The 18,609-nt window shown below is 42.2% G+C and overlaps 1 protein-coding gene across 5 annotated transcripts in view; it reads right to left on the bottom strand.

Annotated features, from left to right (window-relative positions):
- Positions 1–18,381, bottom strand: part of ZFR2 (zinc finger RNA binding protein 2) — a 397,475-nt gene extending 379,094 nt beyond the window's left edge. The window contains exon 1 of one of the 5 annotated variants that reach the window (XM_029614304.1): positions 18,210–18,381. In XM_029614304.1, the coding sequence (XP_029470164.1) occupies positions 18,210–18,262 (53 nt within the window). In that variant the 5' untranslated portion in view covers positions 18,263–18,381. Of the gene's footprint in view, positions 1–1,145; positions 1,534–18,209 lie in introns of those variants that run through there. The other 4 variants (XM_029614303.1, XM_029614305.1, XM_029614307.1 and 1 more) reach the window with 4 other exon arrangements.
- Between the last annotated feature and the right edge of the window lie 228 nt (positions 18,382–18,609).

Raw genomic sequence — 18,609 nt, 5'->3', positions numbered from 1 at the left:
CTAAAAGTTTTAAAGAGGTTGGGTCATTATGCTGTTAGCCACAGGCTCCTAATGTTTCATTAATCTGTTCACGGGCTGGGGAATCTACTTCTATAACGGGAGTACAATTAACTCTGTTCATGATATCAACCCTAGCGGAGTTCCCTGTAGGCTGATATCCAGCTGCCTTCAAAGGCTGGTCACTAACTTTCTGTGTCTGTATAGCAGGAAATTCATGCCCCATTCTATCTTGCTGTGTGAAATCTTCTAACACTTGGGTAACCTCCTGTTCTACCACTTGCCCATTTGCAGTTTGTTTTATCCTACGCCGAACAATAGGGCATGCTTGTTCGCCAGCATTTATTTTTGACGGGGATTCTACTTCTGCCTCCTCTGCACTGTCTGTATCTGTGGAATCCCAAATATTCCCGTCCCATGTTTCAGGATTCCATTCAGTTTTCATTTTATTCACTTGTCTATGCTTTCGATATTTATGCTGTGCCAGCCGCACAGCCGCTTGTTCTGCCACTGATTGATAATGGTCTGCTTTCTGGGAAACTGTTTCTAAGTGGCATCGCAACATAATGTTGTCTTTTTGCAGACCATCCATTTCTTTTTCAAGTGCAGCTAATTTCAATTGCAAACTGTGCTTTTCTTCGTGACAGAAAATAGGAACAAAACTATATACACGCTAGTATTAAACCACACAATAAGTACAAACAAAAAATATCATGTCAATCTTTTCTGCAGTATTTTAACCCTGGGTACCCGTTTTTCCAAGATTCACACAGGACGTGGCTTTCCTTTTATACCAAGAACGTGAATCGAAACCCTTTGCGCGCTTTTCATCAAGATTCACACAGGACTGGGCTTTAAACTGACTCCCCCTGACCACAGTTGATCACTCTGAGTCCAGGGGATCACCAAGAACGTGAATCTTCTACTTTTCACAAGTCTGACACTTTAAATACATAACACTGACAATTCAAATGACCAGAGTTGTTCACCAAAAAAACCTAAAGACAAAACACAGTCCCTGTTCGGGCGCCAGAATGTTTTCCTGCATATAAACAACTCTACTCATTGGTCTAATCAAGATATATTGTATTTATTATACTGGGTATAAGCAAAGGTATACTCAGGAAGCAAAGGTATCAAATACTTACAGCATGTACATAGCACAGCTCAGGTAGGGATGTTTGCTTAAAAAAATTCTTAGTGCAGGCTGTTTCTAAATACATCTTTTTCTGCTAACTCATGATGACTCCTATATTTTTCTCCAGGCTACAAGAGTTCCGTTAGTCTTACTGCCAAATGCAGCTGCTCTTAGCTCCCCGTTATCTCTTATCATGCGTTGTACATGCATTCTGTCTCACAGTTTAGTTCCTTTATCTCCCTAGGCGTTGTCTAATGCCCATCCTGTGACTTCCATCTGGGTTTTGCTGATGCTTGTGGTTTCTTGCAGTACCAGTTCATGCTGGCCTGTTCTTCAGGGCCTAGTTTATTTCAAGGCCTCTGGTATTTTTTATCAGCATATTCTACAGTGTGCATCGATGGCATCCATCCGGGCGATGATGGCACCGATGGAACCCAAGGAAAAATCAGTGCCATGGATGAAAAACATGGACAGCACTGAAAGAAACGATGCAGGGAGGATGGCATCAGGGTACCGCGGGGGGGAGGGGTACCGATGGCATCTAAGAATCCAGGACGGTCTGAAGGGGGTACCGACGGTAGTGATGGGGCATCGACTGCGCGAGGGTACTGAGGAAATCGAAGGACCTGAATCTACAGGAGCCCTGGCGGCAACGGAAACCATGGAAGTCCCTGTCCCACTAGCGCTAATAACCCAGCAGAGTGTCACAGAGGGACACTTGCAGGCTATGTGAAACTAACTGAAAAAATAGGAAGAGGGAAGGCCGTAGTCGGTTGGCAGGCCAGAAAGGTGAGCGGAACAGACCGAAAAAACAGGGTATAGTACTCACCGAGCGACAAATAAACGTACGTGGAGGGAAACGTGTTTGTGAAGTAAAAGTTTAAGTCTTTTCGTGAAGAAAAATGTTAAAATTTCTCGCAGAGCGGAAAAAAGAAGACTGAGGGAGACACCTGTGGCTCACAGGGATAATTGCAGGCTGAGCATGCTCAGTGAAGGATTTTAAAAGGGTTACGCGCATAAGGTACGCGCGTAACCCTTTTAAAACGCCCTTGCGAGCGCCGAGCCTATTTTGCTAGGCTTGGCAGCGCGCAGGGGCCCAGGAACGCGAGTAAGTCCCGGGCCTTCGCAAGGGGGGGCGTGGTGCTGGCCCAAGGGTGTGGTCGAGGTCTCTGGACCAGCCCCCGGGTCGGATGATGGCATGCCAGCAGCCCTCTGGCAGGCGTAACTTTCCCAACAAAGGTAAGGGGAAGGTTTAGATAGGGCCGGGGGGGTGGAAGGAAAGTTCCCTCCAAGGCCGCTCCGAAATTGGAGCGGCCTCGGAGGGAACGGGTAGCACGCGCAGGGCTCGGCGTGCGCAAGTTGCACAAATGTGCACCCTCTTGCGCGCGCCGACCCCGGATTTAATAAGATATGCGCGGCTACGCGAATATCTTATAAAATCCAGCATACTTTTGTTCGCGTGCACGTAAATTTATAAAATCTACCCCTCAGTGTGCCAGTGTCAGTCAAAGCTTTGTAGAAACTTTGACAGAAAAGTTTTCCGTACAGGGCTCCATCCTGTGATGTCACCCATATGTGAGAGCTACCATCCTGCTTGTCCTTTGAGAAAGCATTTGACAAAGAGCTCATGAAAGACTTCTTAGAAAATTAAGAAGTCTTGACATAGATGGTATTGTCCTGTTGTGGATTGCCAACTGATTAAAAGATAGAAAACAGAGAGTAGGGCTAAATGATAAATTTTCCTAATGGAAAAAGGTGAATGGTGGAGTGCCCCAGGGATCTATTCTGGGACCACTGCTTTTTAATATATTTATAAATGACCTGGAAATGGGAATGACACAAAATTATTCAAAATTGTTAAAGTGCAAGAGGACACTGACAAACTGGGAGACTGGGCATGCAAATGGCAAATAGCTTATCAAAAAGAGAAAGGAGAATAGTACCCAGGAGAATGCAAGGTACAAACAATTGAACAACCATACACATAACCAAAATCAATATGTGTGTAATTTTTATTGGTTATTTTAGTTTAAGCTTCATTTTTTTTTCGTTCATCAATAAAGGATAAAAGTACAATGATAAAACTAATCTTGTATCCAAAACTGATACAATGAGAAATGGACATAATTTATTACACTTACCAATTAATATTGTTTACAAACTATGTTACCGAACCTTAATGGCACCTGTGTAACTTGATATATTTTAGCATTTTTATGTGCCTTACTGTAAACCGTTGTGACGGTATCCACTGAACGACGCTATAGAAAAAAGTTAAAATAAATAAATTTAATGTGGACAAATGCAAAGTAATGCACTGAGGGGTAGATTTTCAGACGAGCGCGAACAGCCTACTTTTGTTTGCGCTCCAGGCGCAAACAAAAGTACGCTGGATTTTAGTAGATACGCGCGTAGTCGCGCGTATCTACTAAAATCCTGGATCGGCGCGCGCAAGGCTATCGATTTTGTATAGCCTGCGCGCGCCAAGCCGCGCTGCTTCCCCCCGTTCCCTCCAAGGCCGCTCCGAAATCGGAGCGGCCTTGGAGGGAACTTTCCTTTGCCCTCCCCTCACCTTCCCCTCCCTTCCCCTACCTAACCCACCCGCCCGGCCCTGTCTACACCCCCCCCTTACCTTTGTCGGGGGATTTACGCCTCCCGGAGGGAGACGTAAATCCCCGCGCGCCAGCGGGCCTGCTGCGCGCCGGGCCGCGACCTGGGGGCGGGTACGGAGGGCGCGGCCACGCCCCCGGGCCGTAGCCACGCCCCGTACCCGCCCCCAAAACGCTGCCGACACGCCCCCGGAACGCCGCGACGACCGGGCCCGCCCCCGACACGCCCCCCTCCGAGAACCCCGGGACTTACGCGAGTCCCGGGGCTCTGCGCGCGCCGGGAGGCCTATGTAAAATAGGCTTCCCGGCGCGCAGGGCCCTGCTCGCCTAAATCCGCCCGGTTTTGGGCGGATTTAGGCGAGCAGGGCTCTGAAAATCTACCCCTTAGGGAAGAGTACCCAAATTATAGCTTTCCTTCCTACTGCTTCTTGGTTACCCCCTCGCCCAGTTACTCTCCCTGTTGAAATGTACTTTCCAAGCTTTCAGTTATTATGTGAACCGGTATGATGTCCCCACAATTACCGGTATATAAAAGTTTCTAAATAAATAAATAAATATAGCTTCATAATGAAAGGTTCCCCATTAGGAGTCACCACTCAGGAAAAAGGATCTAGGTGTCATAATTGAAAATATGCTGAAATCTTCTGCTCAATGTGCAGCAACAGCCAAAAAGCAAATAGAATGCTAGAGATTATTAGGAAAGGAATGGAGAATAAAACTGAGAATATCATAATGCCTCTGTACTGCTCCATGGGACGACCTCATCTTGAGTAGTGTGTGTAGTTCTAGTCACCATATCTCTGAAAAGATATAGAGGAATTAGAAAAGGTATAGAGAAGGGCAACCAAATCGATAAAGGGGTTGGAACAATTCCCCTATGAAGAAAGGTTAAAGAGGTAAGGACTCCAGTTTGAAGAACAAATGACTGAGGGGAGATATGATAGAAGTCTATAAAATAATGAGTGGAATGGAACAAGTAAACAATCAGTTGTTTACTCTTTCGAAAAGTACAAAGACCAGGGGACAAACAATGAAGTTACTAGGTAATACATTTAAAACTAATAAGAGAAATCTTTTTTTACTCAATGCATAATTAAGCTCTGGAATTCGTTGCCAGAGGAAGGTTTGGAAAAGTTCATGGAGGAAATGTCCATTAACCATTATTAAAGTAGAGGTGCAGTAATCCACTCCTTATTCTTGGGATAAGCAGCTTGGAATCTATCTACACCTTGGGATCCTGCCAGGTACTTGTAACTTGGCTTGGCCACTGTTGGAAACAGGATACTAAGCTTAATAAACCTTTGGTCTGACCTAGTATGGCAAGTCTTATGTTCTTAGTAGAAGAGATGCCTGTTGAACGAAGTCTGTAAAGCAAGATAGAATGATTCAATGTAACAAAAGCTGAAGAAATATCAAAAACCATCAATAAAAACTCTGTGCCAGAATCAAATCCATGGCAAAATATGTTAAAGCTTGATAATAGTGTCTCAGTATTATGAAAAGGTCAAAAACTAAATTGCGAATTGTCAAGAAGGTTGTCATCTCTTCCTTGTTGCTTGCTCCCAAAAGCAAAGAAAACGACACTCCAAGAGTCTACCTGGATAATAGTTTTTAAGTAGACATGCCCTCTAGAATCTTATACAAATCTTTTTTAAATTCAGCTATACTAACAGCCTTGACTGTATCCTGCAATAACTAATTCCACAACTTAACTGTGGAAAAAAAAAATAAGATTTTCATAAATTTTAAATCTGCTACCAGTTAGTTTTATGAAGTGTCACCTAGTCATGAAGTATAATAAGTATAAACCAATAGATTCTAAAAGAGAAATTAAATCTTACCCAAAAATTTCTTCTCTTTGAATACGGTCAGACAGTGGGTTATGCCCACTGACCAACAGATGTAGACAAAAACTAACAAGCTGGCTGACATCACTTATATACATCTATGCTGACCTCAGTTTGCCAGTATTAACTATAACAAACTAAATTTAAAAATTTTCAACACCCCCACCCCGAACCAAGGGGCTCACCAGATAATACACAGATATGAGAAGGAAAGAAAAAGAAACTATGTACAAAAACAATCTTCTCATGAAGAACTGCTCAGAAAATCTCCAAATGGTTGCATCGAAGCCTGGAAAGAAATAGGTTTGGCAGAAAAGGGAGCATTCTGGACTGGTCTGACTGAATTCAAGGAAAAGAAATGTTCAAGTAAGATTTTTCCTTCCTCAGCATCCAGTCAGACCAGATGAAAAGGATATACCCAAGTTACTCCTGAACTGGGTGTGAAACTGACAAACCTGCTCAACGCTTCCATTGCAAAGGAGGCACCTTCCCTCGCTCTCATGTCCAAACCATAATGCTTCGAAAAAGCACACACAGACGACCACTTTGCTGCATTACAAATCTCCTGCAGTGAAAGCAAAGTTCCACCCAAGAGCCTGCCTGAGCTCTGGTGGAATGCGCCCTGACCACCCTAGGCAAGGGCTTTCCCTTAACATAAGCCACTCTAATAGCTTCCTTAATCCAGCACACAACAGAAGCCCTGGATGCCGCCTCACCTTTTCTTGCACCACTGTACAAAACAAAAGAGATAGTTCATCCTCCAAAAATCATGACCTTTAAATAGCTTAGCAGAGTTCTTTTCACATCCAAATTATGAAGTTTGTTGTATTCACCCACATTCCTTCATTTACAAAAAGAGGGCAAACTGATTCAAATGAAAGGCCGATACCATTTTCAGGAGAAAAGGCTGCACCATTTAAACCTTCACCACATCCCTTGTAATCACCAAGAACAGATCCCTGCAAGACAGAAGCTGTAACTCCTATCCACCAGAAAAAACACCTTCAGGGTAAGCATCTTTAAAGAAATCAAATCTAAGTAGCACAAACAGATCCAATCAAGAGGAACAAAACCAAATTCAGATCCCAAGCCGGGAAAGGATCTCTCACCAGATGCCTAAAGCTTAACCCCTCTCAAGAAACAAGAAATATCCAGATAAGAAAATAGAGGCCGAGTGTTTGGGAGGACCTTATAACTGGCAATAGCAGAAACCTGAACCTTCAAGAAATTTAGTGCCAAGCCTCTTGCAGAAACCCAAGGCCACATCACATTAGAGGCAAGTGGCACCTATGAGCACTTTGAACACCAGTGCTCAAAAGCCTTCCAAATTCTCACATAGGTCAGAGAAGTAGAACCCTCATGGGCTTCAAGAGAGCATCCACCATAGCTGGAGAATAACCTTTCTTGCTCAAACAAGCCCTCTCAAGGGCCAAGCCATAAGACTAAGCAGACGACAATGCAAGAGTAAATTCTTGTCTTGAACAGTCACAGAGTAGATCCATCCAGCAACCTGAGGTGGTCCAAATACCACAGGCATCTTGGCCAGTTCAGAGCCTTCAGGATAACCAGTTCTCAGTGATCCAAAATCTTTTGAACCACCCTCCCTATCATGGGAAATGGTGAAGAGACATACAACACCTTGCCCAATGGCCACTGTTGAACCATTGCATCCAAAATGGACAATTCTGTCTTCTCCTGCTGAAAAACCATTATAATTTCACATTTTCTTAGGTTGCCATCAAATCCATGCATGGCATCCTCCATCAGCATATAATCTGCTCTAACACCCTTTGAGACAAAGACAACTCTCCAGGATCGACCGCATTCCTGCTGAGCAAATCTGCCTGAATGTTGTCTACTCCTGCAATGTGCAACACAGATATCATTTGCCAATTCCTCTCTACCCAACGAATAACAAACTCATCTCTTCCAATAACTGAAGACACTTTGTGCGCCCCCCATGCCATGGCTTTGTCCAACATCACTCTTGCCACCTGACCTTTAAGTAAAGGAGCAAAACTGAGAAGGGCTAGACAAATGGTCTATTTCTCCAAACAACTCCAACCACAGATCTTAAGCCATCTACCTCAGGCAAAAAGCACCCCATCCCGAAAAACTGGTATCCATTGTCAGTCAACCAGCTGGAGTCTCAAGCTCCACCCTTTTCACCAAATTCATGGAATTCATACACCCTGCCAGAATCATTTTGACATGCACTGGAACTGGAAGATGAAGGAAATATTCCTGTGACTGTAGCTCCCACTTGGACAACATCACTCTCTGTAGGGGTCCCTTATGCACTCTTGCCCAGGGGACAGATCCAATGCTGCTGCCACTGAACTTAGAAACTGCAGATAGTCCAATACTGCTGAACATCTGCATGACACTAGCGATTGATCTGCTGATGCAACTTCTGAATTCTTTTTTCCGCCAAACAAATGTAAGCCAAACCAGTACTGAACAGAGCCCTCAAATACTCCAGGGTCTAAGAAGGTCTCAAACTGCTCTTGGAAAAGATTCACCAGCCAACCGAGATTCTGTAACAACGCTATCAACCAGTTTGTGGCGGTTGAATATTCCTGCTCCATATTCTATTGTATGAGCTGTCTAGATACAGTGTACCAAAATTCCTTCCTTCTACAGTACAACCTTTGAAAAAGTCCACAGAGCTACAGTTAAAACCAAAGGGCTGAGCATGAAACTGGAAATGTCCCCCTAGCACTACGAAATGAAAAGTCCTCTGATGACACTCTCTGACTGGAATGTGTAAATAGGTTTCTGAAAGATCCAAGGGAGTCAGTAATTCCCATCCCGCCCTTATGACAGACTTCAAATTCTCCATTCAGAAATGAGACACCTTTAAGAGCTTGTTGACCTGCGTCAAATCCAAAATTAGGTAAAAAGTTCCCTTCCTCTTGGGAAGCATGAAGTAAGTTGAATACCTTTTTTCTCTCCACTGGGGTCTTGAGACTGGTATGGTCACTTCAAGTCTTAAGAACCTTTGAAGCATCACCTTTATTGCCTCTTTCTTCCTGACTGAGTGTAAAAGTGTCTGAAATTGGCCAGGAAAATTCCAGGGCGTAACCTTCTCTTATAATTTCCAGAGCCCACTGATCTTTAGAAATTCAGATCCAACTCTGATAAAAATGAAATATTCAGCTGCCTATCTTCTGAAAAACTCATTAGGAGGTGCAGTAGGATCCAGATGATCTGGTGGATCTCTCCTTACCACCTCTTTGCAGCCGGAAAGGACTGAAAATGCTCAAAAGACCAAGACTTCCAGACAGCAGAGAAACTACCCTGTTTTGACCTTCTGGAATCTCAAAAATTAGTGTGGGACTGAGCCGGATGGAATACCCATTCTGGCCTTTTTCAGGACATCTGGGGACCTCAAAATTTTCCCTTGGCCATCTTCTCAAGCTGTTCTCTGAATAACAAGTTTTGCCCAAAGAGAAGTTTAGTCAACTAAACTTAAATATATGTACATTAATTTTAATTGCATCTTACTCTTTTTTGTCATAAATTTATGTTTGTACTCCTGTAAACCGCCTAGACGGACATATATATGCCTTAGTGTGCGGTATATAAAAACGTTTAAATAAATAAATAAATTTTACTTATGAGATGGAATCCACTGACCAGTTCCACAACAAAAGAAGCTTATTAGCCGCAATATAGAGGCCATACTCCTCACAATTGTGCATACCAAATCAAAAGATGCTGTCCCTTGCTCAAAGATGAAAACCTCCTCCAGAATGCGTTGAGACAAATGCAACTCCAACTGGGCTTCGATATCTCTGCAAGTCACAATCTGCAGTGCCATGCTAGAAACTTCAAATGCTTGCTGTAAAAATGCCTCAATTTTCCTGTCCTTCACATCCTTAGGCTGTACCACTCTCCACTGGAATGGCTGTCAGCTTAGCAATAGATCTAAGGCATCCACCCTTGGAAAACAAAGCTTCTACCTCACCTGGAGAACCAGGGTACAACAGCCAACAAGCGACCGCCCCCCCCCCACACCTTAAAATTCACCTCAGGAGAGATTGACTCCTGGTCAATCAAATCCCACACTGCCTTATGTAACAGGACAAATATGGAAGACTTCCTAATGCTGACCATTATAGGTTCCTCCGCTATGTCCAGATTTTCTTCCATTCTCTCCTCTGAAATATTCAGTCTTCAAGGACTGCATAATCAGAGAAGGGAGCTCCTCTTTATGAAAGAGACAGACCATAGAAGTACTACCCTTCCACCTCTAGAGGAAATTTCCATTCTTCTAACTCCTCTTTACTGTCAACAATCTTCGGGATCCTAAAATCCTCTGAACTGGAGGGAAACTACTCCTCCACAGGACTCCGTTTGCCCTTGAAATGATCCACTGCAGCAGGAAAACCTGGAGCGGATCACTGGACTGAACCCAGCCCTTAGAAAATATATGGTGCATACATTTTACAAATTCCTACAACACTGCTGTCTAGATCAACCAATAGGCCTCAAAAGGAGAGGGGACAGGTACATCCCTTTGAGCCTCTGCTTGAGATGCAAAATTGCCCGATTCATGCCCTGCAGGGCTCAGGGTGAGAGGTTTGTGCTCTTTATTTGTGTTCCCAAAATGGCCTCTGTTCCCACTGGATTGCTCAAGTCACTGGTGGAAGCAAGCTGCCTGGAGGGCCCTGTTGATGCAGTCCTTCCTGAAGCTCTGATTTCGCCACTACAATTCAGCCTATCATGCCCCATATGCAGCAAAGCTTCATTAACCCTCCTTCTTGTATCCTGTGCAGTCCACAACCACAAAATGAAGACTTTTTCCCACACTCTGAAGAAATAACCATGTTCTCCCCCAAAGACCAAGCTTAGTACCACCATGGCCCAGGAAAAACGAACGATCAAACACCTCACTCACCCCCAGACCATGGCTCCAGCCAACCTGCTGCTGGCACCTGTCTCCACAACAGAATGCCTTGCTGGTCACTGCTCTTCTTCAGCTTCCTTTTTTTTTTTTTTTTTTTTAAACTTTACGGCACAGAAACAACAATCTTATCCCTTTATGTTTTTGGTTTGTTTTGGGGTTTTTTTTGGTTTTTTGGTTTTTTTTTTACTGTTGGAGGAAGGCAGCTGCAGGCAGAAAGGTGAGGAGGGTCAGGCACAGAAAGAAAAGACATAGTAACATAGTAATGACCACAGAAAGACCAAATAGTCTATCCAGTCTGCCCAGCAAGCTTCTCATGGAAGTAACCGTCACCCCCTGCAGGTTACCCCCATGTTACTATTTTAAGGGTAGTAACTGCCACTCCATGCAGTTATCCCCAAGCCTTATGATAACTCATTAAAAAATTACTGCTAGCAACATTTTTACTGGGTGATGACAAAGACTGGTAGTAGCCCCCATGGCCCACACCTACTTAACTGAGGACAGGAGACTAATCTTTCACCTCAGGAGCTGCCTAAAAGAGACAACCTGCGCTCCCCCTGAACTATGCGCAAGTGAGGGAAGGAGAACTAGTCTCATCTCAGAAGCTGTCCACTGAGCGCCAATCACAATGCTCACCTCATCTGCTGGAGACAGAGAATATTAGTAAGCTGAGGTTAGTGCAGATGCATACAAGAGGTGACATCAGCAAATCTATTAGTCTTGTCTCCATCTGCTGGTCAGTGGGCATAACCCAAACATCTGGTCTGACTGATGATGAGGAAGAGACTCAGTTCTCCATCTCCTCACAGCTTCCCATTTCCATGCATTTTTTTTGCCGCCACTCATCCTGAATAATGTCCCACGTGTATAAACTAGAAAGATCACATCTCCTCCAAGTCTATTAGCAGCCCAAAAGTTTGAGACCCTAGCTGAAACCTTTTCTAAGTAATAAGGTGCAGGGAGGAGGTGCACATACACAACCGCCAGTACAATCCCCATAAGCCTCTTTGAATAAGACTTGAAACTAAAAACAGCGAATATCTTGAAAAACAGAATGGGTAAGGGTTCCATGGACAAAATTTGGGAAACTCTGTAGACTTGCCAACTTACTTAAAATTATTTAAAGTTAACAAACCCACAGATTTGCCATCAACTTCATGTATTTCTAAACTCCTAGCACCAAGTAGTTTGAACAATTCTAACTTTCACTCCAGGTGTTTTGGGTTTTTACCTGCAAAATGGTCAATCTAAATTTAGAAGTGCAAACAAAGCTTAAAAGGCCTGAAAGAAAAGCACCTTGGGATACAGCACAATATCCCCTGATCTAGTTCAAATACTGTATATATTTTTTTATTGTTTAAAACAAAAAATGACATGCCCCAATAGTGTCTAGATAATTGGTCCAATGAACAGCTCAGGAATTTTGCAGAGTAGAGGCCTAAATGAATATATGGAAAAATTGATAACTCATTACATGCAGCTTACAAAAATACTTAGCCAACTTTGATCACTCTCTCTTAACCATTATTTGGCTGGCAGGCTGAATTTAGATGTAGAAATTACTATTATCTACTATGCTAATCTAACTTCCTTGAGTCAAAACCAAACCAAAGAACAGGAAGATAAGGCAGCAAAATACCAAGAATGTGTTCTGATGATTAGATCCTCATGTTATTTTGAGTCCTTCCATTCATATTAAATAACCTTTCTACAAAATATCCAAGAAAATCGGTATGCACAAACCCTTTATCATTAAAGTGGCATGGTTTGCATTCTTTCAATATTCAAATGCATAAGGATCTTTTCTAGATATGAAAACAAGACTTATGGACAATGGGTTTTCAAATACCACTGTTAGAGGAAAACGGGGGAAAGGGGAACGTTCATATGACAATGTCTAAGATAAGGTGAGTTATCAGCCATGTGATAAACTACTTTACTAGCTGGCATCATAAATGCTGAAATGAGAAAGACATATTTTCCAGGTGAAATTTCACTCATCATAAAACCACAAACTCTCAAACACTGATCTTCTATTTTCATGGGCTTGACTGACACAAATTAAAATGCAATCTAATTTCATCTTTGCCAGTTTTGTGCTTTAATATTTACATGAATGAAACACATACTGCATTTACATCACTATTAAAGTAATCTCATATCTGAATATATATATATGGAACATACTTCTCATGTTAGAATTAGGTTTAAAATACCTGTCTGATTTGCAAGGTGATTTCTGGGTATGTTGAGTCTAGTGTATACGATGTGGGGGTTTTAGCTTTGCGCCACTGGGAGGGGAGGAGAATTTTATTACCCTTTCCTTTGTTGAAGTTATTTTATAAATTGTTTGTAAGTGGAACTGTAATTGTTTTACACTGGCCTGCTTTATGTTGGTGAGTTTGCCTGAAAAATAAAGTTTAAAAGCCTCACATTATTTAATTTTGACTTATTCGCACAACTCCATTAAAAAGCCTATGTTGTTTTCAAGATAAAACCCTCAGTAATATACCACAGTAAACCACATGATTCTCTTCCAATGTAATCAGTACAATAGCTGATCATCATTACTTCTGACATGTTGATTTCAGACTGAAAAACCAGGGGTAGTAGAATTAAAAAAAACCACAGCAATGTTTTATTTCTTTGCATGTATGTTTTAATTTGACAGAGACTATACTATTCTTTTTTTTTTTTTTTTTTTTTAGGAGAGCTACGAATTTCCTACACATTTTCCTTTTGTTTGACCAGAGGAAGAGTGTGTTAGCTCCCAAAAGTTTGCAGATAGGTTTGGACCCCACCGAAAGTTGGGCAGCATTATTCTGCATTATGTGAACATACAGCACTATTTCTGAGACTTGCATTGGCTCCCTATCAAGAATCAGGTCTTTAAGGCCATAAATTGTACCAGTCCTGTCTATTTACAAGAACAGTTGTGACCATATATCCCTGCTCGCTTCCCTGCGATCACAGAAGACTTGCTATTGGTTCCCTTGGTAAAGGTTACACATGCTTCTATTTCCAATAGGGATTTTAGTTGCATAGTGCCTTTTGCTTGGAACAAACTAACTTGTGAACTTCAAACTGTGAAGCAGTATCTTTTCTTTCCGACAGAGCTTAAGACCTGGTTATTTCAGTCTGCTTATGGTCCACAGTGATGACGCTTTAGCAGGGATTGTTCCTTTTGAGCTATAAATTTCCTAGCTGTCTCATACTGGCTAAGAACAACATAATCAATTTTGTACATTTTTCACCATGTTGGCTTTAATTACTTTAATTGTGTAGTTCTAACTCCTGAGTTATTTTATGCTGGTCATGTATTTTTTGTCTTTTATCCAATAGCAATAGCCATTGGATTGCTACAAGTTCTATAGAGTTGAAATGGTTATATTATCTGCTGTGACCATTTTGTGTGCATCAATTTCAATGAGAAGATGAGTAAAAACAATTTAAAATAAAATGTGTTTATTGACCTATATTTCCAAACATTTGCGTGCACTAACACAGCAACATTATTAATCACTCTCTCTACATACTAGCCTAATTCAATGCAAATAAATAAGCCAGGTTTCAAAATGCAATCTAGCAAATGACTTATTCTAGAATGTACTTCAGTCTTAAACAGTACAAGAACTACTGTTCTAAATATATTTTTTAATTAAACTCATTAGAGAACAGGTACACAAACTTAATATACTTAAAGAGATTAAACACAAAGGCATGCTTCAGAATTATCATCTGATAAATGATAGGTCAATGTTCTAGTATTGCTGCCACCTGATGCTGTGGTCATTCCAGAAGGAACAGAAAACCCAAGAATCTAGTGTGTCCTCTTAGTCTAATGTATTAGGTACAAATTTCCACAAAATATATTGAAAAATTAAGACTATTTAACATTAATCACAAATCTGTAAGGCAACATATGATATGAGTATAAGAACATATGAAATTGCCATGCTGGGTCAGACCAAAGGTCCATCAAGCCCAGCATCCTGTTTCTAACAGAGGCCAAACGAGGCCACAAGAACCTGCCAATTTCCCAAACACTAAGAACATCCCATGCTACTGATGCAATTAATAGTAGTGGCTATTCCCTAAGTAAACTTGATTAATAGCAGTTAATGGACTTCTCCAAGAACTTATCCAAACCTTTTTTGAACCCAGCTACACTAACTGCACTAACCATATCCTTTGGCAACAAATTCCAGAGCTTTAATGTGCGTTGAGTGAAAAAGAATTTTCTCTGATTAGTCTTAAATGTGCTACTTGCTAACTTCATGGAATGCCCTCTAGTCCTTCTATTATTCAAAAGTGTAAATAACTGAGTCACATCTACCCGTTCAAGACCTCTCATGATCTTAAAGACCTCTATCATATCCCCCCTCAGCCGTCTCTTCTCCAAGCTGAAAAGCCCTAACCTCTTCAGCCTTTCCTCATAGGGGAGCTGTTCCATCCCCTTTATCATTTTAGTTGCCCTTCTCTGTACCTTCTCCATTGCAACTATATCTTTTCTGAGATGCAGCGACCAGAATTGTACACAGAATTCAAGGTGTGGTCTTCACCATGGAGCAATATAGAGGCATTATGACATTTTCCGTTCTATTAACCATTCCCTTCCTAATAATTCGTAACATTCTGTTTGCTTTTTTGACTGCTGCAGCACACTTGAGCCGACGATTTAAAAATATTATCCACTATGATGCCTAGCTCTTTTTCCTGGGTGTTAGCTCCTAATATGGAACCTAACATCGTGTAACTACAGCAAGGGTTATTTTTCCCTATATGCAACACCTTGCACTTGTCCACATTTAAATTTCATTTGCCATTTGGATGCCCAATCTTCCAGTCTTGCAAGGTCCTCCTGTAACATATCAGAATCCACTTGTGATTTAACTACTTTGAATAATTTTGTATCATCCGCAAATTTGATAACCTCACTTGTCGTATTCCTTTCCAGATCATTTATATATATATTGAAAAGTACGGTCCAAGTACAGATCCCTGAGGCACTCCACTTTACCCTTTTCCACTGAGAAAATTGACCATTTAATCCCACTCTCTGTTTCCTGTCTTTTAACCAGTTTGTAATCCACAAAAGGACATCGCCTCCCATCCCACGACTTTTTAGTTTTCTTAGAAGCCTCTCATGAGGGACTTTGGATTTTCAATAGGTGTTTGACAAATACACTACATCTACTGGTTCACCTTTATCCACATGTTTATTAACCCCTTCAAAAAATGAAGATTTGTGAGGCAAGACTTCCCTTGGGTAAATCCATATTGATTGTGTTCCATTAAACCATGTCTTTCTATATGCTCTACGATTTTGATCTTTAGAATAGTTTCCACTATTTTTACCTGCACTGAAGTCAGGCTCACTGGTCTTTAGTTACCCGGATTGCCCCGGAGCCTTTTTTTAAATATTGGGGTTACATTGGCCACCCTCCAGTCATCAGGTACAATGAATTATTTTAATGATAAGGTTACAAATGTTAACTAATAGATCAGAAATCTCATTTTTTAGTTCCTTCAGTACCCTAGGATGCATACCATCCAGTCCAGGTGATTTGCTACTCTTTAGTTTGTCAATCTGGCCTACTACATCTTCCAGGTTCACAGTGATTTCGTTCAGTTCGTCTGACTCATCACTCCTGAAAACCATCTCTGGAACTGGTATCTCCCCAACATCCTCATTAGTAAACTCGGAAGCAAAGAATTAATTTAATTTAGTCTTTCTGCAATGGCCTTATCTTCCCTAAGAGCCCCTTTAACCCCACGGTCATCTAATGGTTCAACCGACTCCCTCACAGGTTTCTTGCTTCGGATATATTTTAAAATGTTTTTGAGTTTTTGCCTCTATGGCCAACCATTTCAAATTCTCTCTTCGCCTGTCTTATCAATGTTTTACACTAACTTGACAATGCTTATGTTTTAACCTATTTTCTTCAGATGGATCCTTCTTCCAATTTTTGAAGGAATTTTTTTGGCTAAAATAGCCTCTTTCTCCTCACCTTTTAACCATGACTGTAATCGTTTTGCCTTCCTTCCACCTTTCTTAATGCGTGGAATACACCTGGACTGCACGTCTAGGATTGTATTTTTAAAACAATATCCATGCCTGTTCGGTACTTTTAACCTTTGCAGCTGCACCTTTCAGTTTTTTTCTATTTTCCTCAATTTATCAAAGTTTCCCTTTTGAAAGTTTAGTGTTAGAGATGTAGATTGACTTATTGCCCCCCTTCCAGTTATTAGTTTAAATTTGATCATGTTATGATCACTGTTGCCAAGTGGCCCCACCACCGTTATCTCTCTCATGAAATCCTGCGTTCCACTAAGAATGAAATCTAATGTAATGTATTAATATATGAATTATATAGTGAAAATTGATAAATAAAGATTAAAAAAAAAAATTAATCTAAAATAGCTCCCTCTCTTGTTTGTTCCTGAATCAAATGCTCCATGAAGCAGTCATTTATTACATCCAGGAACTTTATGTCTCTAGCAAGCCCTGATGTTACATTTACCCAGTCAATATTGGGGTAACTGAAATCTCCATTATTATTGCACTGCCAAATTGGTTCTTCTACATGTTCACACTGTCTTTCAGAAAACTGAGACTCGGGTGATCTTGCAATGATTAATATTTGATTAACACCACAGCACTATTTAGGAATTTCATGAGCACATTAGCAAGCATATGAAAAATAGAGCACCACTGAATTTACCAGACAAAAAACTTTTTAAATAGTGAGCAAATTGGAAGCTTCTAGTGAGAACACCTACTGAACAAAAAAAGCTTTTTGTAAACCAGACTAAAAGGAGAAATCAGTGATCAAGTGTTTTGCAACATGAAGGATCAGGCCAGTGGTTTATAATTACATGCAAGTGAAAAAGTGGCTTCCTTTAAAAAATAACAGTTGTTTAGCAATGCCAATTACATTAGAAACGGTAAAGCCAAACTATACAGCTGATAGGGGATTTTTATTTTTGAAGTTTATGTTATAGTGATGGAGACAGTTTTATCTTACTCTCTGACATCACTGTAGAAGAGACAGTATAGATCCCATATAACAAGTGTCATTTCGTGATAGTCCACACAAATGCACGACAATAAATTGCCTGTGCAGAACTATTTTTTGTGGTTATCTAACCAATTTGTACAGGAGACATTACATTAATATCCAGAGCTGGCACAAAGCCCACTGCCAGCAGTATCGTTTCCACGTCTAGTACTGCAGAGGAAAGGGATGCAAAGGCAGGAGTGGTACCCCCACAGAATGCATGCACCACCAACCCGTGTGCCGGCTGCGGCCTACCGTGATCCCGCTTCCCGCCGCCATCTTAGATCCGCCTGTACCCTACGCAACCCCCCTGCCTAGAGGGCGGCCCCGTTAACCAGCGACTCCTCGCCGCCTCCCCCGCCCCCTGATGCTGAGGAGGACCACACTGCCTCACAGTCCTCGATATCTTAACGTGACCGTTATTTTCCTCCTCCTTCCTTTTCTAGAGGCTTCGGCCCGCGTGCCCCGTCACTACCCAGAAGCCCCGAAGCACCCCCCCCCCACCCGGTCCACCTCTGGGGGGGGGGGAGGGAGGGAAGGGTACCAGAAGAGCGGAAGCAGTACCGGCTCTCCCGGGGCGGACGAGTGCTACCGGCATCGAGCCCGTTGCCGCCACCCCTACTGCAATCTTTTTTTTTTTTTTACCTGTACTGTGGGCCGGCACCGTGTGGGAAACCGTAATAGTTACTCGCCGCCATCTTGGCGTCTTCACAAAAGCGAACCCGGCCGGCGGGAGGGGGCGGGACTCCCTGCGTCACGTGACCTCGGCGTGCCGGCACGAGCTGGGTGCTCTTAAACAGAACCCTTCTTTCCCCAGGCCAATGCCGCCTTCTAGCCCCGCGCGAGTTTTCAGCTCGCGCCGCTGTGCGTTCTCCGCCAGGCACATGGGGGCGCTGCAGAGTTGTTGGGGAGGGGGGAAACTATGGCCTGTACTGACCTTTGACAACCGACTTTTACCCTTCCTCCTCCCCCTCCAATTATGCATATATTTTTTGTTATCATGTTTTATACAGCATATACCAGCAATGCAGATTGTACCGGAAAG

This window comes from Rhinatrema bivittatum, chromosome 8 (assembly GCF_901001135.1).
Source record: "Rhinatrema bivittatum chromosome 8, aRhiBiv1.1, whole genome shotgun sequence".
Classification (NCBI taxonomy): domain Eukaryota; kingdom Metazoa; phylum Chordata; class Amphibia; order Gymnophiona; family Rhinatrematidae; genus Rhinatrema; species Rhinatrema bivittatum.
The sequence above is the reverse complement of the archived record's forward strand: the minus strand, read 5'-3'. Positions and strand labels throughout refer to the sequence as shown.